Source organism: Malania oleifera, chromosome 9, assembly GCF_029873635.1.
Source record: "Malania oleifera isolate guangnan ecotype guangnan chromosome 9, ASM2987363v1, whole genome shotgun sequence".
NCBI lineage: Eukaryota > Viridiplantae > Streptophyta > Magnoliopsida > Santalales > Ximeniaceae > Malania > Malania oleifera.
In genome coordinates, this window is record NC_080425.1 from 85,207,493 (window position 1) to 85,234,997 (window position 27,505).

General features: G+C 35.8%; 1 protein-coding gene across 1 annotated transcript; it reads right to left on the bottom strand.

Annotated features, from left to right (window-relative positions):
* Positions 1-648: 648 nt before the first annotated feature.
* Positions 649-23,022, bottom strand: LOC131164381 (ankyrin repeat-containing protein At5g02620-like). Its single transcript, XM_058121523.1, has 2 exons — positions 22,312-23,022; positions 649-1,959 (listed from the first exon to the last, which is right to left on the bottom strand). Exons 1-2 carry the CDS (start codon positions 22,891-22,893, stop codon positions 892-894), a joined length of 1,650 nt encoding a protein of 549 aa, XP_057977506.1. The 5' UTR covers positions 22,894-23,022; the 3' UTR covers positions 649-891.
* Positions 23,023-27,505: the final 4,483 nt, after the last annotated feature.

Consider the following 27,505-nt stretch of genomic DNA (forward strand, 5'->3'; position numbering starts at 1 on the left):
TGTGACTTACTAATAGGAATTTAGCAATTAAGTGGTGACCAAGGTCTATATTTTAAAATCATATCTTAAATACCATAATAGTTCTTTTACTTTGTGACATAAAATTTTTTCTCATGAAATGATATTTTAAAAATTTTCATTTCTGAAAATAAGATATATGCAGCATATTATTATTATTATTATTATTATTATTATTATTATTATTTTAGGATATATACTGCATATAATATTTTAAAAAGTTTATAACTTATTATAGTCAATAGAAAATAATAATATACTGCATATAACTTATAACTATTATAAGTTATCGTGGTATTTTAGGATAGTTATGAAGTGGCATTTTAACGAGACAATATTTTAAAAAATTTATAACTTATTAGGAGAGAGTTGAGGAGCTAGGCAGTGCCGCCTGAAACATTCGTCCAAATTGAAATTCTGAGTAACAAAAATAAAATAAAAAAAGAAAACAATAGTAACATTATATTTTAGCGTATAATAGAGTTCTATATTATTCTTTCATACTATAATATTATGCACACTCGTGCACTTAATATTTTCTCTTCCATACTTCTCTCTCTCTAGTGTCTGTTTGTCTGTTCATATTCTTTCTCTACCCTCTCCCTAGGCTCGCTCAAGAGAATAAAAGAATTTTTGTTGAAATTGTAAAATAACTTGAATAATCCATCATCCACATACACAATCCTTGTCACAAACAGCGGTTCGCTGCAACTTTAACTTACTAGATTCTGAAACATGCCATATTGAATAGAAACGCGATTTAACTACTGGTTTTGAAGGAAGACGTCTAATAGAAGCATGCCATATTGGCATGCAGGCAGTGGCGCTACATATTTTAATGATTGCGTGATATTGCAGATCGAGTTTGGCGATTCAAGCAGTGGCTTCTTGTTCTTGAACCCAAGGCCGCTGCGCATTTCCTAATTTGTCATGCAAACTGTGGCCCTGGCTCCTCCACAACCGCGTCAAGAAATAGGAACCTTTTGAGCACATAGCGAACACAATCCTAACCACCCACGCCAAGGTAAAAAACCCGTAGAGCAGTAGGACCAAGAGCAACTCCCAATTAAAAATGGAGAGCACGCCAACTATGACGGTGTTAAATGTTTTGTCGGGCGCTACTAGCTTTGTGCCGAAAAAGTAAGCGAGCACCACGAAGGACATAGTGAGGCACACGGTTACGCCCGAAAGCCATGTGCGAAACTTCGACTTCATTAGAGGAATCCCAGCCCCCTGCAGCATGATGACACTTACACCCAAAATGAACACCAATGTGTTGAACACAGAAAAATAGTCGAAGCAGTCTTTGTCCATCGTGCCTCCAATGGACTTTCCTGCATAGTTGGGTGGTGGTCTGGGTGTTGACTCTGCTGAGGCAAAGGCTCCTTCCGGTGCAATACTATCTTCACTAATTTTGCCATCCTTAGGAATTTTAGGGTCAACTTCTTGCCAAACCGCGCCTGGGGGGTTCAGTCCGGCTTGGTAAGCCATGGATACAATCACCGAGGCGCTCACAAACAACGCCTTGCGCGTCTTGCCTTTCCATTCGTCGTCTGTCGGGAACCATTCCTTCCATTTGAGCTTCACACAATGTCCGAACCGATGAATACGGCTCTTGGGCGGTGCCAGTGGAGGATTTGTTTCTGCTGTGATCTGGCTTTCATCAACTACATCATTTGCAGTTGGATTTGTTTCTGCTGTAATCTGGCCTTCTTCAACTACGTCATTTGCAGTTTCTGTTGCATGCGTAGTATTTTCAATTGACGGAAGATCTTTGGCTCTTCGAACTCCGGCTTCTTGAAGAAGGGCGCAAGTCTCCAGGAATTTGAAATCTTTGTTTGGACAGTACTCTAAAACATCGAGGGCCGTGAATCTGTTCTTGTTCAATGCATTTGCTGCATCTTTAAACACTTCCCCGCTTGAAACCAGGTATTTTAGTATCTGCCGCAATGACAAACAGAGCACAGAGCATTATGGAAAGTCTTTTCTTCATTCTTAAAAAAGAAAAAGAATATCAGAAAGGATAAAATCGATCTAAGGATGGGAGAAAATCTGGATCGATTAAGAAAAAAGGAAATAAAAAAATCATTTGTAATTTTTTACATGATTATATGGTGCCGTCGTGACTCTCCTCAATAAGAACCTTTATTTTCCAAACCTTAATTAATTAGTTTGTAATAAAAATAGTACGTGTCCATATATAAGCTACTAACCCGCTTAATTACTTCAACTAAGCTAGAATTCATAATATACCTCACTCATATTGGATCACAAGAAGTATTTAAAAACTTAAAATATAAGGGCTAGAGAGATATATCTTACTTTTATGATGCCATAGTGAAGTTGGTGATTGAATTTCATTATCTATAAATAAATTTGTAATCTTAGAAAATGATAAGAGAGGTTTGTAACTACAAATTTCATATTAAGCCAATTCTCATATACTTTAAAAGTTGGACCATTCCTGAATATTAACCTTCCTTCATTCATTCACATATCTTGGCTTGTCAAGGGGAGGAAGGCAACACGAGAAGATATTTTTGTAGGTGATGTGTTGTCAAGTAAAATGAGAGGTCTCATTCGTATGGATAAATTGAGTATTCCAAACTTTCGTCTTTAATTGACATCATTTAGTTTTCCTCTGATTTGGTTTATGTTTGATTTGTTTGGTTTTGATTCCATATAGACATAGTTAGATTGGTTTATTTGGATTATTGTATTGATATTTTTTGGTTTTGATGTTTGTGATGATTTTTATAGTTTATATGTAAATTTCATATATCCTATTTGTTACCACGGTATTCTTATGCCATAAGCGAAGACTACCAATAAAATAAGGGTTTCATTAAAAAAAATTCATTCACATGTCTTAAAACTTAATTGTACCGTTATTTCTATTAGAATTTTCTCCAAAGGACTATCTTTTAAGTAAAGGATACCTACCCTTGGAAAGCGTGTGGTTTGAATTCACAAGTTTCATCTCTTAACTCACTTCTTAAAAGGGTTTATATATGATTTAATAAAAGTAGAGAGAGAGAGAGGTCACGTAAGAGAGGATGAAGATGATTTATTCTACTGGGCAACATTTGAACTTATCATCAGTAAGATTTTAGACTTGACATTTGTGAACTTGTATTTTCAAAATGTCATTGAAATGTTTAGGTTCTTAGGTTGGTTTAAATTCCTCACATACCAACCCAAGGGGGTATATCCAAATTTGGTTAGTCTATTTTATGCGAATTTGGACCATGATGATAATGAGTATTTCACTCAAATTTTAGAACAACCATATAGGTTTAACGTCCACAGTATAGTTGAAACATTTGAGTTGGAGAGGGGAACTTTTGATTGTCTAGACCCTAGATCCTCCTGGATCATGGAGCAAGGCTTCACACCCGAGGCTTTCTTGAATCGGGTGATGGAACACTCCGTCCTAAACCAAAACCATCCTCCAGCCTACAAAACCTTCACCCTAGAGGCCAAGGTGATCCACCACTTCATTTGTATTGGCCAGAAGATTATATGAATGGAAGTGTAAAAAAATAAAAAATAAAAAATAAATAAATAAAGATAAATAAATAAATTAATTAATTAATTAATTATTTTTATTTTTATTTTTATTAATTAAATAAATTATTATTATTAATTAAATATTATAATATAATACATATATATATATTATTATTATTATTATTATTATTATTATAATAGTAAATGTTTCCTTCAAGAAACATCCAAAAGGAAATTTCTTTCCTTCTCTGAAGATCCGCTCTCTCACTCTCTCTCCACTCTCTCTCTTCTCTCTCTCTCTCTCTCTCTCTCTCTCTCTCTCTCTCTCTCTCTCTCTCTCTCTCTTCTCAATTTCTCAACAAATATTCGGTCGATCGGAAAATCGAAAATACCATAGGATTTCTAGTTCCGCCACCGACATTTCTATCGAAACGGATTTGTCATGAGAGCGGTGTAGATAGCATTCTTGGGGTAAGGTAATCTTTCCCTATTTTGTCAATTTTTCCTTAGATCTTCAACCAAATCGACGATCGGGCACCACCATGGGGTCTTAGTCGCGATCGTTATAATTTTGGTTGGAGTAAATTTTCAATTTGGATTTCCTAGGCACCATTACAAAGCGAGAGCAGGATTTGGCGAATTAAGTAAATTTGTTATATTAGAAGGTATAACTATTTATTTGTAATTTATGGGTTTAGGAAATATTAAAATAGTATTTTATTTATGATTGATTTAATGGAATTAAAATTTTTGATTCAGGGTCCGGGTGAGCGCCGTAGGCATCAGTTTGAGATTCCAGTTGGCGTAATTTAAGAAATCAGGTAAGAGAATAAATTAAGTCAAAATTTTCATGGAAATACTTATTATTTTACAACATTTTATTTTAGAAATTATGTATGATTATAAAATTATGTTTGAAAAAGCTACTGCTATTTATAGGAAATGTTTATATAAATATATATATTATCAGGGAAAATGGTTTAATTTGTGTGGCATGGGTATAAAATCTTATGATTTATGTGATGGTAAACTGTTATGTTTTCAGAACCTTTATGCTATTATTGTTTTTGGGAAATGGTTAAAATAGTACATAAATTATATTTTTCGTAATTTATGTGAAACGGCGCATGGGTCTTAATTTATAAAACGATGCAACGACTGTAATTTTGAAATGGCGCAAGGGCCGTAATTTATGTGAAATGGTGTAAGGGCTATAGTTTATATAAAATGGTGTAAGAGTCATTAATTTATATGATATGATATGATATGAAATGTCGGCGCAAGGGTCGTAATGAAAGATATGTTATTTTTATGAAAAAATTATTATGTTAGATATTATGGTGAAACAGTTATATTCAACATATGAAATACAGTGTATGATATTAGTACCCAGATGACTTAGTTTAGTTCAGTTCAGCGGTACGGTATCGTAGCTATATATGTATTCAGATTATGTTAGTGCTACCACATGCCGCAAGGGGCTGTGGGAGATTGGCAGTCGATGTGACTTCAGTGTAGAGTTGTAGACGTCCCCCTAGCAGTCTGGACTAGGGTGGGGTGGGGCCATCGTACTTACAAACTTATATTGATGTAGCATAGTCGGCCAGCCAGTACTATGTTCCGCCTTCGGGCCACACAACCCAGTCATGTGGGGATAATACATGACATCAGCTAGCTATCCATCTTGGGATTTATTTCACGTATTATATAGTGATATAAGATGTTTTACACGTAAAGATATATAACATGACATGTATGCTACTTTCAAATATGTTTATTCAGTATTTATCAGACAGATTTCTCCTATATGATTTATGTACAATATATGCTTATGACACGTGAAATACCCATGTTGTCACACACTGATATTAGTTTAATTCCTTTACTAAGAAGTGTCTCACATCAATTTGAATATATTTTAGGGAATCTAGGTAGGGGAGCGAATAGAGCTCCGCAGCGATAGTTGTCGCTTGATCTACCCTGCCAAAAGGGTAAGTTATTCCATTAGGGTCAGATGGATTTTGGGGTAGTGATCCTAGGGAACTTTATGTTCATGTTGGGATGTGTGTATTTGAATATAAGAGATTTTGTATAACTCTGGTACTGTGTTTGTTGGACTATTTGATATGTATATGTTGTAACTTTCCGCTGCTAAGGTGTCAGGTCCATATAACGGGTTTATTTCCCAGCACCCATGGGTTTAGGTGGATTATATATGTGGTAGTTATGATTATTGGTAGGCTATTATGTGAAAAAATATATATATATGGTAAATTAGATAGGCCGTTATAGTTTGGTATCAAAGCCTAGGTTGATAGGTTCTGTAGACTTTAAAGTACGACAAAAACAATACCATAGTTTTGGGAATTGAATATTGATGAAAGTAAAAGATGGGTAGGTTCAAATATAAGTAAGTTATTTTTAAAGGATGAGATTGGGAATTTTGGGTTCTATCTTGTGGCTTCGAGGCAGGAGTTCTGTGATTGTTTCTGTGTTTTTCCTAGGGTGACGATTTTAAAAAAACCATGGATACTATTGCCTATTCTTATTTATAAGTGGTAGGATTAAATTCTAAATTGGGATTGAGGATGATAAAATGAATGGTCATAGAAGATTATTCTTGGATCCTAGCGTGTTAAGTGTATTAGTGGTATTACATAGCGTCACCCAGCAGGTGATGACAGAAATGACTAGGAGTTTAGGAGAGCAGAGCTGCATGATTGAGCAGTTCATGCATATGAAGCACCGTTGTTTTTCATGGGGGCCGACCCATTAGTGGCTGAGAATTGGGTTCAAGATATTGAGGACACGTTAGTAGAGCTCCCTTGTATTGAGGAGCAGAAAGTGTCCTTTGCTGCATTCAAGTTGATTGGGGAAGCAAATGCTGGTGGAGATTAGCGAGATTGGTAAAGGAGCAGAGACCTGAGCCTGTAACGGGGACCTAGAGCCACTTCAGGGAGTTGTTCTTCAAGTGATACTTCCCCGCAACCATTAGAAATACGAAGGTGGCAAAGTTTTGTATTTGACGCAAGGGCATATGATGGTACAACAACATGCAGCTAGATTTATCGACCTGTTCTGATTTACCCCACACTTAGTGTCAGGTAAGGAAAGAAGGCAAGAAAGTTTGGGGAGGGCTTGAATCAAGGATTTTATGAGCAAGTTGTAGGTTTTTAGGCCCAGACTTTTTGGAGATAGTTGATAGAGTCACAGTGATTAAGAGTGACCTATAGAGAGGTGCTGCGGCACCGAGTCAGAGGAAAAGGTCCACGCCTCCAGATTTTTAGGTAGGGTTTAGCTAGGGGATTGGAGGAGGTAGGATAGCAGAAGAGGTCAGAGATAGGATATGGGCGTTCGAGTAGTAAAAGATAGACCTATTTCCCTTCCTTGTCCCAAATGCTACAAGAGACACCCGGGAGAGTGCCAAGTAAGAGAGGTTGTCTGTTATTCGTGCTATCAATCTGGACATATTTTGAGAAACTGTCAGGCACCGCTAGCGATAAAAGCTGCTCCTTGACCATATAGAGGAGGCTATCAGGCACCTCAAGGTGGACAGCAGATGAATACTACTTTGGTGCAAGTTTATGCATTGATGCCGGGAAATACTGAGGCGGCAGGAGACATGGTGGCAGGTAGTAAAGTTATAATTTCAGTTAAAGTTATTGTTTTATAAGATTTAGAAGCAATGTGTTCGTTTATTTCTTGGGAATATATCAAACTGTGTAAGAAGGAAACTTAATTGTTAGACATTAACTTATTTGTAACCACACCAATAGGAACAATGGTAAAATTTAGAAAGGTGTTTAAGGATTGTCCAGCGGATATTCAGGGAAGGATATTATCTACTGGTATGTAGTGATTTATAGGCACTGGTTTATTTTGATCTTGGCAATGGACTGGCTAGCTGTTAGTTAGGCTTAGGCCAATATTAACTATTATCAGAAAGAGGTAGTGTTCAGACCTCCAAGAGGATAGGAGTATAGATTTGTGGGGCCATGTGTGTGTGCCCCACCACAGTTGTTATCCACCATTCAGGTGAGGAGGTTGTTGTTGGAGAGTTGCCAGAGATATTTGGATTATGTGAAGGAAGTGTTAGAAGGGGAGTTGAGGGTTTAGGATATCCCAATAGTGAGGAATTTTCTTGATGTATTTTCCGAGGATTTTTTGGGACTACCTCCTGAATGTGAGGTAGAGTTTGCTATTGATCTAATTTCAGGGACAGCGCCGATTTCGAAGGCACTGTATAGAATGTCACTGATAGAGTTAAAGGAATAGTTGCAGGAACAGTTGGATAAGGGGTTTATCAGGCCCACTGTGTCACCCTGGGGAGCGCCGGTATTGGTTGTGAAAAAGAAAGATGGGTCGATGAGAATGTGCATTAGCTACATAATTTCATATTTCCATAAGTCGACCAAAATAGTGGAGACATTGTAATCCTAAAATTAAGATGCCCATAAGAATGTAAGATATTAAGTGGGCAACAATTGGACTCCTATATTTTGTGAAAATTCTTTATTCCTAGGAAGTGATGCTGTCACCATAAGCTGAAAACAAACCAGAGAATAAGATGTCATGGGCATCACATTGCCAAGTGGCCTGAAGGATCCTGTGAATCAAATAACACCTAACAGAATCATATTTATCAACTTACTTAGAAGAAAAATCATAATGATACTCAGATCTTTAATAATTTGCTATCCAGAAAGGAAACCATGTATGTTAGGATGTGGAGTTTTATTTTTTTGCTCTATCCATGTGAATCCTACTTGGCAATGGGACACCAAGCATCGGCTCGGTTGGGATTTAACATGTATATAACTTCATGTGAAATCTTCTATAGTTATTTGCAACTGATTATGGCTTTTGAAGCCATCATCAGAATCTAATCCTTCTACCATTAGCAACTCTCTAGTACAAATGAATATCACCCTTTCCTTCTTGATTCATTTTGCATAAGATTCATGCAGCCGGATAATGCCCGACCACTGATCATAGCTAACTAAACAACTTCATTTGTATTGTATTTTATATTGAAAAATCAAAACACATGTGTATTGCATATTTGTCTAGCCACTAGAGTAAGATCAGGGTTGGCTTGAGTTAGTATACTAGGACTTAGACTTGCTATAATTGCAATCCATATTTTTCATTGAGGATATTTTCCAATTATGTTTTGATATTCAATGGATGCCGCCATAGGTTAGAAGTTGAGTCTTAAAAACTATTTGAAGCAAGGAAAAAAAAAATCTAGGAACCAAATTTGGTAGGAAAATGATACCTTACCTTGATTTAAAAGTGTAAGCTTGTGCGTTAGTTTGACATTGAAAAGAAATTAGGTGATTAGAAATCCAAGGAATATTTGGGAGTTCATATAATTTTTACTCAAACGAATTACAAAGTTATGATGAGAGTTTTGAAGTACTTTTATACATTTGATCTGGCAGACAAATGATTATGCATCCTGGTCTGAGATGTCCCAGTAGGTCTGATCCTTGATGAGTACGAGTCATTATTGCATGTTCTCTAGTTAAAGATGAGGCTAACCATTGGCAGTCATCTATTGATCATACACCTAGTTGTTTGTTTTTAAAAGGAAATAGTATTTAGAAATCCAAATGGAGTGAGGGTTTTCTTTCTAACTAATAAGCTTTCATACTTGACGTCTTGAGTGTGTAAGGAAGGATAGAATTTGGGCACATGTTTGGGGTTTGTAGTAGTAATGAAAGAAATATACGAGTTAACTATCTTTACCCATAGGTGATGAATTTTTAAATATTCTTTCCAGATGACTTAACGGGGCTACCTTCAAGAGGAGATTGAATTTAATATTGATTTGGTGCTAGGAGCGGAGCCTATGCTAATTGCTTCCTATAGAATGACATCAACTGAACTAAGACAACTTAAGGTGCAACTAGAAGATTTCCTTAACAAGGAATCTGTTCGACCTAGTATATCATCATAGGTTGCACCTGTGTTATTCACTAAGAGACATAATGGGGCCTTGAGGTTATGCATTAATCATTGAAAGTTGAATCACATTACGGTAGGAATTGCTATCGACTTCCAGGGATTGGGGGATTATTGGAATAATTGATAAATCCAAAAAATTTTGAAGGTTGATTTGTGATTAAATTATTACTAATTAATAATTGGAAATTATACACTCCAAAGACATAACTGAGTACATAAAAAGGTCACTATAAGTTTTTGATGTTATCAATTGGGGTGACCAATGCACCTTACATTTTCATAGATATAATGAATCAAGTTATTCAACCATACTTGGATTAACTTAATATAATTTTTATGGATGATTTTTGGGGTATTCAAAGACTCAAGAGGAGCATGAACAAGATTTGTGATTCATTTTACAAACATTACAAGAGCATCAATTATATGCTAAACAGGAAATGTTGATGTTAGATTTTTGAAAGAATCGAGGTAAAAATTAAAGTTGTTGAGTGTTGGAGCTGAAGCAAGGTGTATTAGGACAAGATCTATACCCATCAATTTATGTTAGTTATCAATTCTAATAGGATGGTTTACAAGATTAACACAAAACTTGTTAGGTTAACGATGAGTTTTATTTGGGTTCTATTCAACAATTTTCGAGGATGCAATTTTTATAAGGAGGAGAGATGTAATGGCCAGAAGATAATATGAATGGCCTTGTAAACTAACAAACAACTCTGATCATGTTTATAAACTAACAAAGGCCTTGTATGGTTTAAAGCAAGCTCCTAGAGTTTGGTATGAAAAGCTAAGCGGATTTCTGTTAGAAAATGAATTTATAAGAGGAAAGATAGATACAACCCTATTCATAAAGGCTAAGAAAGATGATATTCTCCTAGTGCAAGGTATATGTAGATGACATCATCTCTGGCGCTACAGATAAAGAATTGTGTAATGAATTTGCCAATACCATGCAAAATGAATTTGAGATGAGCATGATGGGAGAACCAAACTTTTTCCTAGGACTTCAGATCAAACAAGCAAATCATGGAATATTCATAAATCAATCAAAGTATATTAGAGACTTACTCAAAAAATTTAACATGGAAGACGGAAAAATACTAGGTACACCTATGAGCACTTCATTGAAATTAGATAAAGATGAACAAGGTAAACCAGTATATGTCAAACTCTATCGTGGAATGATAGGTAGCTTGCTATACCTGACTGCCAGTAGACCAGATATAATGTTTAGCGTATGTTTGTGCGCAAGATTTCAGTCTGCTCCATAAGAGTCTCACTTACTAGCTGTTAAACGTATACTTAGATATTTGATAGGAATCGTGGACATTGGGTTATGGTATCCTAAGCACACATCATTTGAGATTCTTAGTTATTCAGATGCTGATTATGAGGGTAGTAAATTGGATAGGAAGAGCACTAGTGGTACTTGTCACTTCTTAGGACACTCCTTGGTCTCTTGGTTTTCCAAGAAACAAAATCCAGTCGCTCTTTCCACAGCTGAAGCTGAATACATAGCGGCAGGTAGTTGTTGTGCTCAAACGCTTTACATGAAGCAACAACTAGAGGATTTTGGATTAAGTTATGAAACAATTCCCATAAGATATGATAATACGAGTGCAATAAATATCTCAAAGAATCCCATATTACATTCACGAACTAAGCACATAAAAATACGACATCACTTTCTTCGTGACCATGTACAAAAAGGGGATGTAAGACTTGAGTTTGTGTGCACCGATGAACAATGGGCCAATATATTCACAAAACCACTTGCAGAGGATAGATTTATACAAATTAGACGTGAATTAGGTTTCATGCATAGTCAAGAGGTTGCTTAGAATCATGATTAAATGATAAAATTCCGGGGGAGCAACATCTCTTACGATTTAATCACTTGAACGTGCATATTATTAATATTATTAATATTTGGTATCAACATTTAGACACATTCAAAACCTTAAGATCTCTAAGGAGAGAAGAACATGAGGTTGCGTCTACTCATGCTTTAACTGTTTACACCTATTTGTTGATGTCAAAAGGGGAAGAAAAATTAGGAGCAAAAATAATAACACACAAAAATAAGAAGCAAAGAAGAATGAGCAAAAACTGTTATTGATGTTATGCAAAGGGTGAGATATACAAAGGGGGAGAAACTGTTATTGATGTTATAGTTGCAACATCATGAGCATATTTATTATGAGCGTATTTCCTATTTCATTTGGATTCAGGATAAACACGTTGTGTATGAACATGAGCATATTGTCATTCATTGAATATTTGATGCATTATTTGAGGAAGAGCCTTGGTTGGGCGTAACCCATTATATATTTTTTGCTCGTGCATTTGTCATCATCAAAAAATGGGAGATTGTTGACTCTACAAGTCCAATCTTATTTTGATAATGACAAATCACTTGGTATTTAATCTGTGCATCAAGTTTGTGTACATGACCTATATTAACCATGCACAGAAATATAACAAGTTATGGATGCCTTCAAGTAAAGTCTACAAATCGTGGAAAGCATCTTGGAACTTAAAGAGTACGAGAATCAAGATACAAGCGGCAAAGTTCAAGAAACTCTTGGGAATGGGTATTTAGAGCTTATGTATTTACATTGGCATATGATTTATTTTGAAGCTCATTATAACTTAGAATGGTTTTAGGATTCATGCATTTCATGTACATCATTAGGAAACTCTTATGGACCTTGAAATGTTTTCAAAATCATGAAAAATATATTTTATGAAAGATCCAAGAAAAGAAACCAAGAAAATTTTTAGTTAGAAATAAGAATTTGAGAGAATGGGGAGTTCGGTTGCCTAAACTCAAACCTCAGTAGCCTGAAAAATTTGTTCAATTGCCTGAAGATTAAGTTCAGTCGCCTGAAGAATTAAATGGAGAAGACAGAACCTGACTGAGGCTCTTCAGTCGCTTGACCTTAGAACCTCAGGCGCCTGAAGTTGACACTTCAGGAGCCTGAAGTCGAGTTCGGTTGCCTGAACTCGCGAGAAAGCCTAAAAATCAGCTCTTTATTAAAAGGACACGCGAAGTATCTTATTGATCCAACGGCTGAGATTAATTCTAAGGGTAATATAATATATATTATGAATATCTAAACACTAAAACACATGTACAAGGACAAACCAAGAAAGATATACTTCTCATTGCAAGATTTGAACCCTAGAGTCGGTTTTTCTGCACTTTCAATCTTCTTCCATCTTCGTTTGGGAAAATCTCTACTGAAATCAAAAGAGCATTCATTCATCCAACTAAACTTTGATCCAATATTAAGGTTTGATCTGTCAAGTTATCATTTTTCAAGAATCTCTCATCTCTTTACTTGTTAATCATTAGAAAGAGGTTTTGATCTTGAGTGTGTATTCACATATAAAAACTGAATTTTGGGAAGATCATGTTTTGAGAAAAACTTGTTAGCTTGGTTGAATGATTTGAACTTCAAGAAGTAGATAAACACATATTCATATATATTGTTCGTTGGGGCTTCTTATTGAAAAATCTACTTTGATTAAAATATTGGAACTTGAAGGAAAACTTTGTGATTTCTGATTGAGTTGTATTCAAGTCAAATTTTTGTTAAATAACTCACTTCAAATATACTTGAGCATCTTTACAAAGTGAATCAAGAACCCTAGTGGACTCCAAAGCATTTCAAATATATTTTCACTTGAGAATTTTTTGATTAAATACGAATTTGTGTGTTGACACATATCATACATCAAACGATTGTATCGTTTTTCATACATTCTTGAGCTTCAAGTTATATCATATGATAATGTACTAGGAATTTGAATTGTACTCACAAGCTTTTGTTGGAAGCATTGTTTTGAGTGTTATTTCTCAGATTTCATTATAAACACGGTTCGGGTAGTGAACCGAGTGTGAGGAGGAAGTTGTACCTCTTGTGAGCAGCGGATAAGGAGGGAGTTGTACCTCTTGTAAGTAGCGGTTTGTAAGGGAAGCTCCGTCCCACTTTAAGGAGCAGGGTTATTAGTGAATCCTTGAGTGGTTGCTCAAGGCGAGGACGTAGGCCAAGTTGGCTCAACCTCGTAAAATCGCGTTTGTCATCTCTTTTCCTTTTACTCGTTATTTTCCGCGTTGTATTTAAATTGAGTATATTGCATGCATAGATAGGATTGCCACACTAACACATAATTGAGCAACTAGAAGTAGTTGGTAAACTTATAAGAAGTGTGTAAAAGAAAATTAAGTGAATTAATTTTTTTTAATATCCAATTCACCCCCCCCCCTATCGGGATTACACCTTAATCAACATACCCTTTAGGTTCCTAGTCCCACCACTGACATTTCTAATGGAGCGGATTTGTCATAGGAGCGGTGTAGGCACCATTCTGGGGGTAAGGTAATCTTTTTCTATTTTCTCAATTTCTTTTTAGATCTTCAGCCAAATTGGCGATCGGGCACCACCATGGGTTCCTAGTTGCGATCATCCTTTATAAACGGATTAACTGAACCTTGGGTTTGGAAACTGAAATTAAAACTTAGAGGATGAGACCTAAATTTATGAAGAACACTGACTTTGGAATCAAAGAACCACATTCAATTCATTATGAGGTCTCTGAACTAATTTTGGGTTTGTAATTAAAACCTAGACTTATCAAAAAGAGAAATGATTTTGAAATTAAAGGACCACTCTTAATCTAATATGAGGACTCTACCCTAATTTTTTATTTTATTTTGAGATTAAAATTGAAAACCTGGAGAACAGGGCCTTGGCTTATCATGAAGAACAAAAATTCTAAAATTAAAGGTCTTTAGAGCCTAGCCTACAATGAATTTGGAAACTACGGGGCTCAACTAAGGAAAAATGGTTTTGAAATTAGCTAAATTTGTGGCACTCTACTTAGAAGGACTCCACCTTTGGACTCCTTAGACTCAAACCCTAATAGCTATGGGGGGTTAATTTTGGTACTACGGGGTCCTATGCAACCACCAAGATTAAATTTGCAACTAAAAGAGTTAATTAAACTTACCATATACATTTCCTAACAATTGGCTTAAAAACCCAAGACTTGTACTGAACATTTACAAGACTCAACTCTAAACCATATTTTTGACTTTTTAGAAACTTAACTGAAATTAGAAGGACTCGATTGAAGGGTTAGGGTCTTAATTCCAAAACTTGGGGTCATTCAGGGCTCAAAGTCAACTCGTGTTTCGTTGGGTTTCCTTGGGGTGGCCTAGTTAAAATTGGGGTGTCAACAGGCAAAATTAGATCTTTTGGAGGAAAGACAAGACCAAGTGCAGATGTAGTGACTCGAAGAATAATGTTATTTTAATAATAAGAGGGAGAGAAATAGAAATAGAAACAGAAGGAGGCCGTAAACTTCGTCGACGACATTGCATTTTAGGGGATAATAATAATTTGAAGGAAATTGCCAGGACTTGTCGACGAATACAGGGCCTCGTCGACGAGTGCATAAGAAAATTCGTCGACCAATACAGGGATTCGTCGATGAGAAAATACCGAACGAGGAATTAGCTGCTCTGAATTTCATCGATGAATACAGGGTCTCGTCAACGAATTGAAAGAAGGACTCGTCAACGAGGTGACGTGTCTCGTTGACGAATCTGACCCTATAAATAGCTAAAAATCATATTTTTATCCATTTTTCAATGCCTCTCTCTCTCTCTCTCTCTCTCTCTCTCTCTCTCTCTCTCTCTCTCTCTCTCTCTCTCTCTCTCTCTCTCTCTCTCTCTCTCTCACTCACTCACTCACTTCTCTCTTTCGTTTCTGAGACTGTTGCTCTCCGGATCAAAGATTTGAGGCTACCACGACGCTCTTGGCGAAGTTCTCTATAAGTCTGCTGGAGCGGATCGTCGGTGGGGCTAAAGTGGAAACCATCCCAAATCCAGGGTAAGGCTTTCTACTCAATATTTGGATTATTGATAGTTGAGGGAAGTGTTATACGCGTAGAAATACTAAACTTTAGTTCTGGGAAATGTTATTTTCAGGGTGTTGAGTTGAGAACCCTGCGAGTGCGGGACAAATTTTCTTAGGGGCTTTTCAGGAATCAGTTAAGGGGATAAACTAAGCTAGTCCTTTTGAGAAAATGTATGTATATAAATATATATATATATATATATATAGCATTTGATTTTTGTAAAATAAATATGTTTATATATATAATATTTATATTTGGGAAAACACTGTTGAAATAATGATACGTTGAATACGCAGAAAATTTGTTCAGTGTGACATAAGTATAAAATGTTGTGAAACACTATTTTCTGGAATGGATTATAATAGGGATTTGTATATATGTTTGCCGACGTACTAGCCGTGCTATGATGTGATTTGTCGGCGTACAGGTCGTGCTATAATGTGATTTGCCAACGTACGGGTTATGCTATGATATGTTTGTCGGCATACAGGCCATGCTATGTTGTGATTTTCCAGCATACGGGTTGTGCTATGATTTTTCGGCGTACGGGCCGAGCTATGATAAAATGTGTAATACCTCATGATATATATGCAAAATGATATGATTGATGCGAAAATTAATGATATGAGATATCCATTTATCACAATTTCAGTATATGTTATATGATATCATAACCTGGTTGGCTTGGTTTAGGCAAGCACTTGCACAATACCGTTGCTATGTGTCCATAGTCTTCGTGATCATGATATTTATGTTAACGCCGCTATACGAAGTGGTGTGAGATTGGATGGTCGATGTGGTTTTAAGAAGTGTATGATCGCTCTTGGTGTGCGGACCAGGTCTGACATACCAGGAATGTTTTGTGTTATTATTATTATATGATGGATGAGATATGATTATGAAAATACAGTATGTTCTGCCATGTTTTGATGATATATATATATATATATATATATATATATGTTTATCCAGATTTGATAGGATAGTTACTGAATATGTTCTGTATGGTATATGTATAACATGGAATACTCATGTTGCCACACACTGGTATTAGTTTATTTCCCTTACTGAGAGGTGTCTCACCCCTAAATTTTATAAACTTTTCAGGAGCTCCTGAGAGGAGAGCGGGTAAAGCCCCGCTCATCTAGTATGATAGATCTACCCTTCCAGAAGGGTGAGTATTTTGATAAGGTCAGATGTATTTGGTGGAAACGGCTGTAAGACATATTCTTTTTGGGTTGAGTGTTGTGTATATATGGATGCAGTGATTGTAGTAACTCTGGTATATTGTGATGTATGGTATAATGAGATGGATATGTTCATGTATTTCCTGTTGCGTAGGTTTTTGTTATATGTTTCGATGTATCCCTGGTACCCACAGGTCCAGGTGGATTAGGATATGCCGAGATTTATGTTGTTGATCTTATTGTTGAAAAAAAAAATGTGGAAATTAAGCAGGTCGTCACAGCAGATCAGAACAACAGCATACCAACAGAAGGTGGCTAGGTATTACAACTCTTAGGTAAAGGCACGAATGTTCGACTTAGGAGATTTGGTCCTAAGGAAAGTACGAAACAACCCTGAAGAATTGGGATCAAACAAGATGAAGCCCAACTAGGAAGGATCATACTAAATAGCATTAGAAATCAAATTGGGAGTGTACAAACTAAAAGACTTAGAAGGGAAGGAGATAAAAAACACTTGGAACTCTTATATATTATAGAAGTATTATTCATGAATAGAAATTTCATTAAGATTGTATGCTTTAAAAGAAAATTACAAAATAGCTAAAAGCAAATTTACAAAAAGAGAGATCTCTGAACTAGGTAGAAATAGCTCAAAAGATGAGCGCAACTCATTATACAAAGAAAAACCAACCCAACTAATGAGCAATGCTTATGAAGCTTGAAGACATCCCAAAAGACGAGGACAACTCATTAGGTAAAAAGAAACTGGCCCAACTAATGAGTAACACTCATGAGGCTTGAAGATAGCTCAAAAGATGAGCACAACTCATTAGGCAAAGAAAAATCGGTCCAACTAATGAGCAACACTCATAAGACTTGAAGAAAACCCAAAAGATGAGCACAGCTCATTAAGCAAAGAAGAACCAGCCCAACTGAGGCTCGATGATAGCCCAAATGATGAGCACAACTCATTAGGTAAAGAAAAACAAGCCCAACTGATAAGTAACGCTCGTTAGGCCTAAAGACAGCTCAAAAGATAAGCACAACTCATTAGACCAAGAAGAATTGACACAACTAAGATCCGAAGACAGCCCAATAGATGAGCACAACTCATTAGGCCAAAAAGAAGCAGCCCAACTGAGGCCCGAAGATAGCCCAAATGATGAGTACAACTCATTAGGCAAAGAAAAATTGGCCCAACTGATAAGCAACACTCATGAGGCCTGAAGATAGCTCAAAAGATAATCACAACTTATTAGACCAAGAAGAACTAGCCCAATTGAGGTTTGAAGACAGCCCAAAAGATGAGCATAACACATTAGGCTAAAAAGATCTGGCCCAATTGAGGTCTGAAAACCGCCCAAGTGATGAGTAAAACTCACAAAGGTAAGGTAAGGTAAAAGCCTCGCAAAGATCTACTCGGCATAAAATGCCTATTCAAGAACTACTTGGCAAAAAAATCCCTTGAAGAGTTGCTCAACACAAAGTTTCCCTTTAAAAAATTGCTCGAAAAAAAAAAAAAAAAACCGTCACAAAGATTTGCACAGAAAAAAATGCCCTCGAAGAGCTGCTCGGCACAAAGTTGCCCTTTAAAGAGCTGCTCCGAACAAAAAGTCTCACAAAAAATTGCTTTGCAAAAAATGCCCTCAAAGAGTTGCTCGGCATGAAGTTGCCCTTTAAAGAGCTGCTCGGCAAAAACTGCCTTTAAAGACCTGCTCGGCAAAAAATGCCCTTGAAGAGTTGCTCGGCACAAAGTTTCCCTTTAAAGAGCTGCTTAAAACAAAAAGCCTCGCAAAGATCAACTCGGTAGAAAAAAAACCCTTGAAGAGTTGCTCAGCACGAAGTTTCCCTTTAAAGAGCTACTCGGCACGAAATTGCACCTTAAAGTGCTGCTCGCAACAAAAGGCCTCGCAAAGAGCTGATCGACACAAAATCTCCCTCGAAAAATGGTTTGACACAAAATATCCAGTAACAATCAGCTTGAAAACATCGACTCTGCTTCAATCTTGGCTTGAGAAGCTGCATACGCAGAAAAGTCAGCTTGGATAAGTCGACATTGCAATGGTCTCAGCTCAGAAGCCACATACTCATCAATAATTGGCTCGATTCAAGCCGACGTTGTAACATTCTCAGCTCGGAAGTTGCGTACTCAGCAATAACCGGCTCAATTAAAGCCGACACTGCTTTAATCTCGGCTCGGGAAGCCGCGTACCCATCAACAACCAGCTCGACAAGCCACGAAATAAGAAAGTGATCGGCTCAGTTGAGCCGAAATGAAAAATACACCGACTTGGATAAGACGACTACCGACCAATGTCGGTTCGGGAAGCCATATATAGGAAGGAAGCTCGTACAAGTAGCCAAATATATATATATACATGACAACTTTCAAACTTTAGGAAACCGGCTCCAAAAATTTGAATCTAATGGTGGGGCAACTGATATGCCCCAAATATATCACCTATCATAAGTCAAGAGGAGAATAGAGCCCACCATTGATGAGGGCAGTTACAACCCAAGTCAATTGCTCGACCAGAGCAATTGATGCCAACACCTTGATGACCAGAGCGATCTATGCCAGCGTTCTAATAATCAGAGGGATTCACGCCAAGAGCCATAAACACGCTCATAAATGAAAAATCTTCTAAGGGTCAAATCTCGCCAATATAAAACGGGAGCACTGCAAAGAGGTAAGAGATCATCCTAACTTATTCTACTATTGCTTATAACCTCTCACACCAATCCCTAAGGCATTGGAGAGATCCCCTAGAATATACTCCAGGTCCTCTAAGCCACTCTTATTTCATCCTTTTTTAGGTGGTTGAGATCGAAAAATTCATCGGAGATCATTTGACGTTTCTATTCAGCAACAATGTTAAATGTGATCTATATGCCCAGTGCACCTAATATTTTCTTAGAGTGATGATTGCCTACAATGGATGGTAAATAAGGCTTGAAAGCTTACCGTGTCAATCTTATACATACTATGAATGCCTTTGATTTCTAAGAAAATATAATTAATTTTATTTAAAATATAATTGATTAAATTGATATATAAGCAAGTTAACAATTAATTTACAGTTTGTTCAACTTGAGTCAAGACGGTTGGTATATGGGAGGATACTCAAACTCGTCTTGTCTAGAAAAATTATATGCCCAAAAATCGAAATTCCTTAGTTGAATTCTTATAACGCACGATTTTGTAAATCATAAGATTTAAAATTCTTTAAGTCAGATATAAAATATCACATTAACATTTGAATTTATAAGCCTCAAATCTGCGGCGGACAACATAGATTGTTACTTACCTCAAAATTTAACTCAATCATGAATTCTTAAAACTTGAATTAGATATTAATAAATGAAAAAAAAAATCCTTTTAAAAGAACCCCTACGAAAACCTTTCAATATTTTTGAAAATATTTCCATGTTGCAATTTTGGGGTTATTTGTAAATTTTAAATGCTTAAATTAAACAAAAAAAAAAACTATTTGTTTACTTGTTTTTCAAGCTTTAAGATTTTAATTTAATCATTTAGACTAAAATCTTGTAGTTTCTTTAAACTAATTGCATGCAAAATGTGTCGGAGGAGGGAAAGCAGTGGCTGGCTGAAAGAGCAAGAAGAGGCTGGCGAATTAAAATCATTTTAAAAGAAATATAGTATGAAAAGTGAGGTACTAAAAATAATGGTGTTGTGTCCTTTGCATCAATTAGCTTACAGGATGAATGAACCTTCTCTTAATTCTACCCTTTTCTAACTAAATTGATGCAAAATTTAAAATTCTATCAAACGACTGACATTAATCATGCTTTACTTCTCCTATTTTATTTTTAGAACAATATATCTTTGTTTTAGATTCTTGGTTTATTAAAAAGAAATTTTATAAAGTAATGCATCCTCGGTACTGTAATTATAATTACCAGTTATTATTTGTTGCGTTTATAGTTTTCGTGATCAAGAGAAAATATTAAGTTCTCCATCAGGCCTATTTGGTCAATGATGCCATTACATATAGTGGGACTGTATAGTGGACCCTATCAAGTGGGATTCACATGAAACTCATTACTTAGAGTAATTTTATTGGTTAGAGAGGCCCGTCATACAATCCAAGAATCTTAACTAATTTTTTATTCGTGATCGGGCGATTGTTGTTAAAAAAAATTGTTGGCTAAGACTTTTTTTTCGACACCTAAATTATGAAATTTCAAGAATTAAGAAGTAAAATTATCATTTAATCATTTAATGCGTATAAAAAGGAAAAATGGAGAGTCAATGATATCCGAGGAGCATCAATATATTTTTTCCTAAAATTATATTTTAGACATATAATTCAAACACTAAATATTTACTGTATACATTTTGATATAATGTAATTTTCTAAATTTTGTGTTATTTAATTTATATTTATTTTTTATTTGTTTAAATTGTTTTAGATTTAGTAAGAAGTATAAACACGTTTTCAAAACGTTACGTTTGAGCTTGAACACAACCAGGCCACTTGGCAGTTGACAAGAAGGCGTGCTCTAACGCGCTTGATGCACACGTAGCTGTGTCCACTTCCGACGAGGAGCGGCGGTGGAAAGGCGAAGAAAGCTCCCTAGATGCCACCTCAGCTGCATGATGATCGTGTGTGGCGCACATAGGGCCCACAAGATTCCGTGGGCTAAGCCCAAGCCCACAAAATCCCTTCTCGGTTTATTTTAAAAATGGGGATTAAGCTAATGATGTTTATTTACAACATATTACTATCATATTAAATTATGATAAAAATAATTTTGTTAATTAAATTTATTATTTTAATTTATTTAATTTAAATTTAAATTAATAAATAGTTTTTGTTCAATCCAATCCAGAATTGATATATATATTTATTTTAAAATTAATTTTACCAGGCTTAGGCTGAATTAATCGACTCGGGTCAAGGGTTGAATTAGTTCTAAGGGTAAACAGGTCAATTGACTTGAACTTGGGTCAAATTGACCTAGGTTTCGAATCGAATTTGGGGTATCAAACTCAAATCAAATATGGACATTCGGGTTTTTGAGTTAAAACTTCGAATATGAGTCAAGTCCTAAGTCCAACATTGAGTATTTATAGAAAACTTCATTCAAAATTTCAAAAGGAGTTAGTTTGAATTTTTAGTGCTTGAACGCATTCTAGACTTACAAACTTATAATTAAATTGAATTAAAATAAATGAACACTAACCTTTTATTTCTTTGCTTCTGCATCCCTTAAACCAACTTGCGTTCTCTTTGCTCGAACCACTTTAATTCTCTACTACCAAGCTTCTACAATTTGAACTCTTCGGTTTTCAACCACTCCTCAATTTCTTCAATCCCAATCACTTAGTCTTTTCCTCACCTTTTCAATATCCAATTTTTTCTCAAATATTTCCCTCTCCCCCACTCCTTCAAATAATCAATGTATTCCATTTTTATTTTTATTTTTCATGTATTCAGTTTTTTTCTTCATTTTTTTTTATGTATTTTTTCATTTTATTATATTAATGAATATTTATACAATTATGCATTAATTCAAAAAATGGACTAAGAAAAGACCCAATGGACTCTAAAATTAGACTTAAAAAAAAGTAATTTCCACAATGAATTAACTTTTTTTTTAAGTGCTCCCAAACAATGAGGCCTAAATTTATTAAATTTTCGCAAGGACGAATGCTAGCCATGATACATACCTCTGCTTGTTGAAGATATGCAGCGAGATGCAAAATTGTATTGCCATCATCATCTTTAGACATGACAAACTGGGGACTCGCAGATTCAACCAACAGCTTAAGAGCCTCAAGACGGTCATACTTCACACACAAGTGTAATACCGTCTGTCCTCCACTGCTCTTCTCTCCGATTGACGTAGGGTGGCGGCGACACAGCTCTTCTATTACCTCAGTTTGTCCTTCAATCGCTGCGAGGTGAAGCGGAGTCCTACCGTCCCGGTCGCAAGCCAGGTGGATGCTGCTGTGGTCCGCGTGAAATAGCAACTGGCGGACGATATGGGTGAAGCCTCTGGCGGAAGCCAGGTGAAGCGGGGTGCGGCCAAGCCAGTCCACCTCAGAAGCCAGACTGGGCTTCCTGCGGACCAGTTCGCTGGCTAAGTCGCGATGACCCAAGATGGTGGCCACGTGCAAGGGAGTTTCCCCACAGGAAGTCGCCATAGCTCTGATCAAAGCTCTGTCAATGATAAAAGGGTCTTCCTTTATCAATTCATTCAATTTCTCTGCACTTCCGCTCACCATTACTTCCTCCAACTTTCCCTCCATCTCTCTCTCTCCCTCTCTCCCTCTCTCTCTCTCTCTCGGGGTTCTCTTTAATCATTCACGTGAGGACAGGGCTCTATTTAAGCATAATTTCAAAAATTATAAATAAATAATTATTTAGGAACGGAAAAAATAGTGATTTTGCCTCCACCCATAACTCTTTAAGAAAGAAAGGGATTTAAAATAAAAAATAAAACTATTAAAAATAGAGAAAGAGATGTGAAAATTCTCTTTACCTTCACTATGTTTTAGAAGAGTAGGAGTCGGGTTTTTGGCCAATTCTATACCACCGTAAGCCAATGTGTGACTTAATGATTAATCACATGCCCTATTTATAAATTGGTCAAGACCCTATCCACTGAGAGATTTCCTCTCACATTTCTAACCATCAAGGGATTGTGAGTTTTCAAAATTTCTCGTTTGAATTTCAAATTAGATTCAAAATCTTCCATTTGAATTTCAAACCAACGTCTTAGTCTTAAGAAACTTAATCTTAGTATATGAAGTAGTTACTATAAAATTTCAACTTCCATATTTGATTTTGAATAAAATAATAATTATAATAATTTTGATAATAGTATTTTCAAATAAAATAAGATGTGTTATGTGTGCCACTTAAAAAGGAAACATGCACGCTAACATTCTCCCACTTGGCTCATATGATACATCTTGAAGACTTTATGGGATGAGAAGTTCAAAACTGAATATGGTCACAAAACTACTTTAACTTTTATAGAAAGATAATACATGAATCATGACGGTTTTTGTTTTTTATGTAGTAAACAATTCCTTCCATCTATCACAATGTACGACCTTTCTTAATAAGACTTTATGTGGCAACTCTTTATGCATGACTTCTTATAAGTCATTGCTGGTCTAATGTCCCAATGGACAATTTTAGGAACAAATACTATATGTGCATAAATAAATTGATTTTATCGACAATTAAATAAGAGATCAAGAACAAAGTGTACTAACCAATCCCATGCTTTCCACATGTTTTGTAAACACTTTGATTGAGAGCCCTTTCGCCAAAGGGTCTGCCACCATTAAATCAGTACTTATATGTTCAATGGTCACTTCTTGTTCTTTGATTCTTTCTCTGATAGCAAGGTACTTTATGTCGATGTGTTTACTTCTGCTCCCACTCTTGGTGTTTTTTGAAAAGAGCATTGCTGCCGAGTTATCACAGTAAATCCTTAATGGCTTTGATATTGAATCCATAATTTGAAGTCCTATGATAAAATTCTTTAACCATTTGTCTTGTGAAGTTACTTTAAAGCATGCTATAAACTCTGCCTCCATAGTAGACGATGCAACTATTGTTTATTTGGTGCTTTTCCAAGATATAGCACCACCTACTAGCATAAAGACATATCCTGAAGGGGATTTCTTTTAATCTTGACATCCAGCAAAATCCGAATTTGTATATCCATCCACTTCTAGATTGTCTACATGCTTATAAGTAAGCATGTAATCTTTGGTTCCTTGTAAATATCTCATAACCTTTTTGGTAGCTTTCCAATGATCCATTCCAGGATTACTTTGATATCTTCCAAGCATTCCTACTGCAAATGCTATGTCTGGTCTTATACAGACCTGTGCATACATCAAATTGCCAACTGCAGATGCATAAGGAATTTTTTTCCATTTCTTCCTTTTCCAATATATTTTTCAAACATTAACTTAAGCTGAATTTGTCACCCTTAAAAATGGGTGCTGCATTCAACTTACATTCATTCATCCTAAATTTCGCAAGAACCTTTTGAATGTAGGCCTTATGAGATAGTACTAATGTCCTTTAAGACCTATCTCTATGAATTTCTATGCCAATGACATAAGAGGCTGCACCCAAATCCTTCATATCAAAATTCTTAGAGAGAAATTGTTTCATGTCATATAGCAATCTCAAATCATTGGTTGCAAGTAGGATGTCATCCACATATAGGACTAAAAGAATAATTTTACTCCCACTCATCTTGAGGTATATGCAATTATCCACAATTTTGTCCGTAAAACCAAATGAAGTAATAACATCATGAAACTTTAGATACCATTGTCGGGAGGCTTGCTTTAGTCCATATATTGACTTCTTTAATTTGCAAGCCAAATTATTGCCTTGATCGGAACGAAATCCTTTAGGTCCTTTCATGTATACATCTTCTTCAAGATTCCCATTTAAAAATGTTGTTTTCACATCCATCTGATATAGCTCTAAATCAAAATGAGCTACAAGAGCCATGATTATTCTAAATGAGTATTTCTTAGAAACTAGAGAAAATGTGTTATGGTAATCAATGCCTTCTACTTAAGTGAATCCCTTGGCTACTAGTCTGGCCTTTAATCTCTCAATGTTACCATTTGAGTCTCTTTTTGTGACGCCCCGATTTTTGTACAATTTTTTTTTTCAATATCAATAATAAATAAATAATCACGTCATCCACAATACACACAAATCGGCCACGTCAACTGTCCTACTATCATTCATACGACCCGACCCCCATTGGGTACCGGGTAAAAAGTTATTTTATTATATAACAAAACAGCGGAAGATAATATACACATATTAGTCAGAATACAATACCTAGAGTATCAATATACACAAATACACATACCATCTCATATCCAAAAATAATACAATCCTAGGGAATCACACCTCCTTAGTCCAAACTCACCCTGTATATCAGGGTCTCGGTTCCCTATGATCACGGAGCTTTACCACCTGGCCTATCTTTGTCCCCTGAAAAATTTAGATAAATTTGGTGAGACACATCTCAGTAAGAAGGAATAAATTATTTATAGTGTGTGACCATATGAGTACAATTATAATACACTTTACTTATCAAATCACCATTTCATCTGAGAAGATACACTAATATACACATTCTCATAATCATATAGATATACAACGCAATATTTTATAAGTTCTAAAATCATTTCTCAAATTCAGTAATTTCCAAACACATACTTACCCGCGAAATTCCTGAGAATAAAGAAGATTACCCGCCCATACAGGTAACTTCCCTCTGCCCTAACACGTTATGCAGTCGGGTTTGGCCACATTTTATACTTATCAGGGCACTCACCTTACTCAGTAAACCCTCAGGCGGAGAGTTTCGCTTCGCCTTAATTATTTATATTATTAACTCACACCGTTCTATTTCTCAATTTTATCATTCTTTATTTCTCAATTTCCATTCTTTCTTTCATTTCTCATTTTAGCCAATTTTATCATTCTTTCACTTTTCATTTCCACTTGACTTTCCGGCTTATGAGTATCCTCGGTATCAAATACCAACATCGCGCTTATAACTCATGGGCACCCTGAGGATCTTTCTATACACGCCATGCTTCCCCCCATGGTCAAGGTTGTGCGGCCCAAATGCTGGATCTAACCGCGATTGACCGACTTTGTTAGATCAAATATCATATCACATATCGCGTTTGTAGTACGACTAACAGGCCTAATACCCTAATCCGAACTCAGGGGACCAAACAACCCTACACAATGGCACAATCAACTGTCACGCCACACGCTCCAAGTGTCCGTTTGGTTGCACTAACACCACTCGCAACGGTACCATGCTGAATATCATAAACCATCCAACAGGATTTACCACCACATACCCGCAATCATTATGCGGTATTGACATTTCATCAATTATATTCCAGTATATCACAGTTCAGTTCAATATAAATATTCTCATCATTTTCTGTGTACATTTCATTATCTCGTAATATCATATATCATATTTCATGTATTTTTCACATTTTCCCAAAATACTCATATTAGTAATTTGTACAAATTCATTTCTCATGCAAATAATTTCCACTCATAAATAAATACCACATTTCATTATTTTCCTATTCAATAATTCACAAAATCTCATTTTTCAGGAAAAACATTTCTACTCATATATAAATACCATAATTCATTATTTTTTACTATTCACGTCAATATTTCTCATTTCAATATTTTTTCAGAAATTTATCATCATTATATTTTATACTCCAAAATATCACAATTTAAAATCACTCAAATGCCATACAGTTTATCTGATATTTATATCATAATAATTTTTAGACAAAATATCATATGCTCATTTTCACATATTAATTTAAATAATAATTCTAAAAACACTGTTATAATTTATTCCCCTTACCTGGCTTACTGAGAGATTCGTTAGGACCCAAATCCTATGCCCTTGGCGCTTGAAACTCAACTCCTGCAATTTGCATTTTCCCTAGATTAATTAATCTATTTCTCCAAAATAATACTCATCTAGCCTTCCCTAGGCTTCATATACCTCAAATTAATATTTAAACTACTATTTAAAACCCCCACTTAATTTTCTAAATTTTTGCCCACGGGTCCCAAAATTACACCCGCGACACTCACTCGGGCGCTAAATTTCAAAAATCCTACTTCAGCCTCAGATGCTCAATATTTTAGCATTTCTAAATAAATACTAATTAATTAAAAATAAGCCCCTTAATAACCCCCGTACCCCAAATTTGGGGTTTTGGCTCGACACCCCCACGAGAATTTCATCCCACTAGACTTGTAGAGAATCATCCCTAGATTCTCGTGGTGGTGTCCGTTCGTCAATTGGGC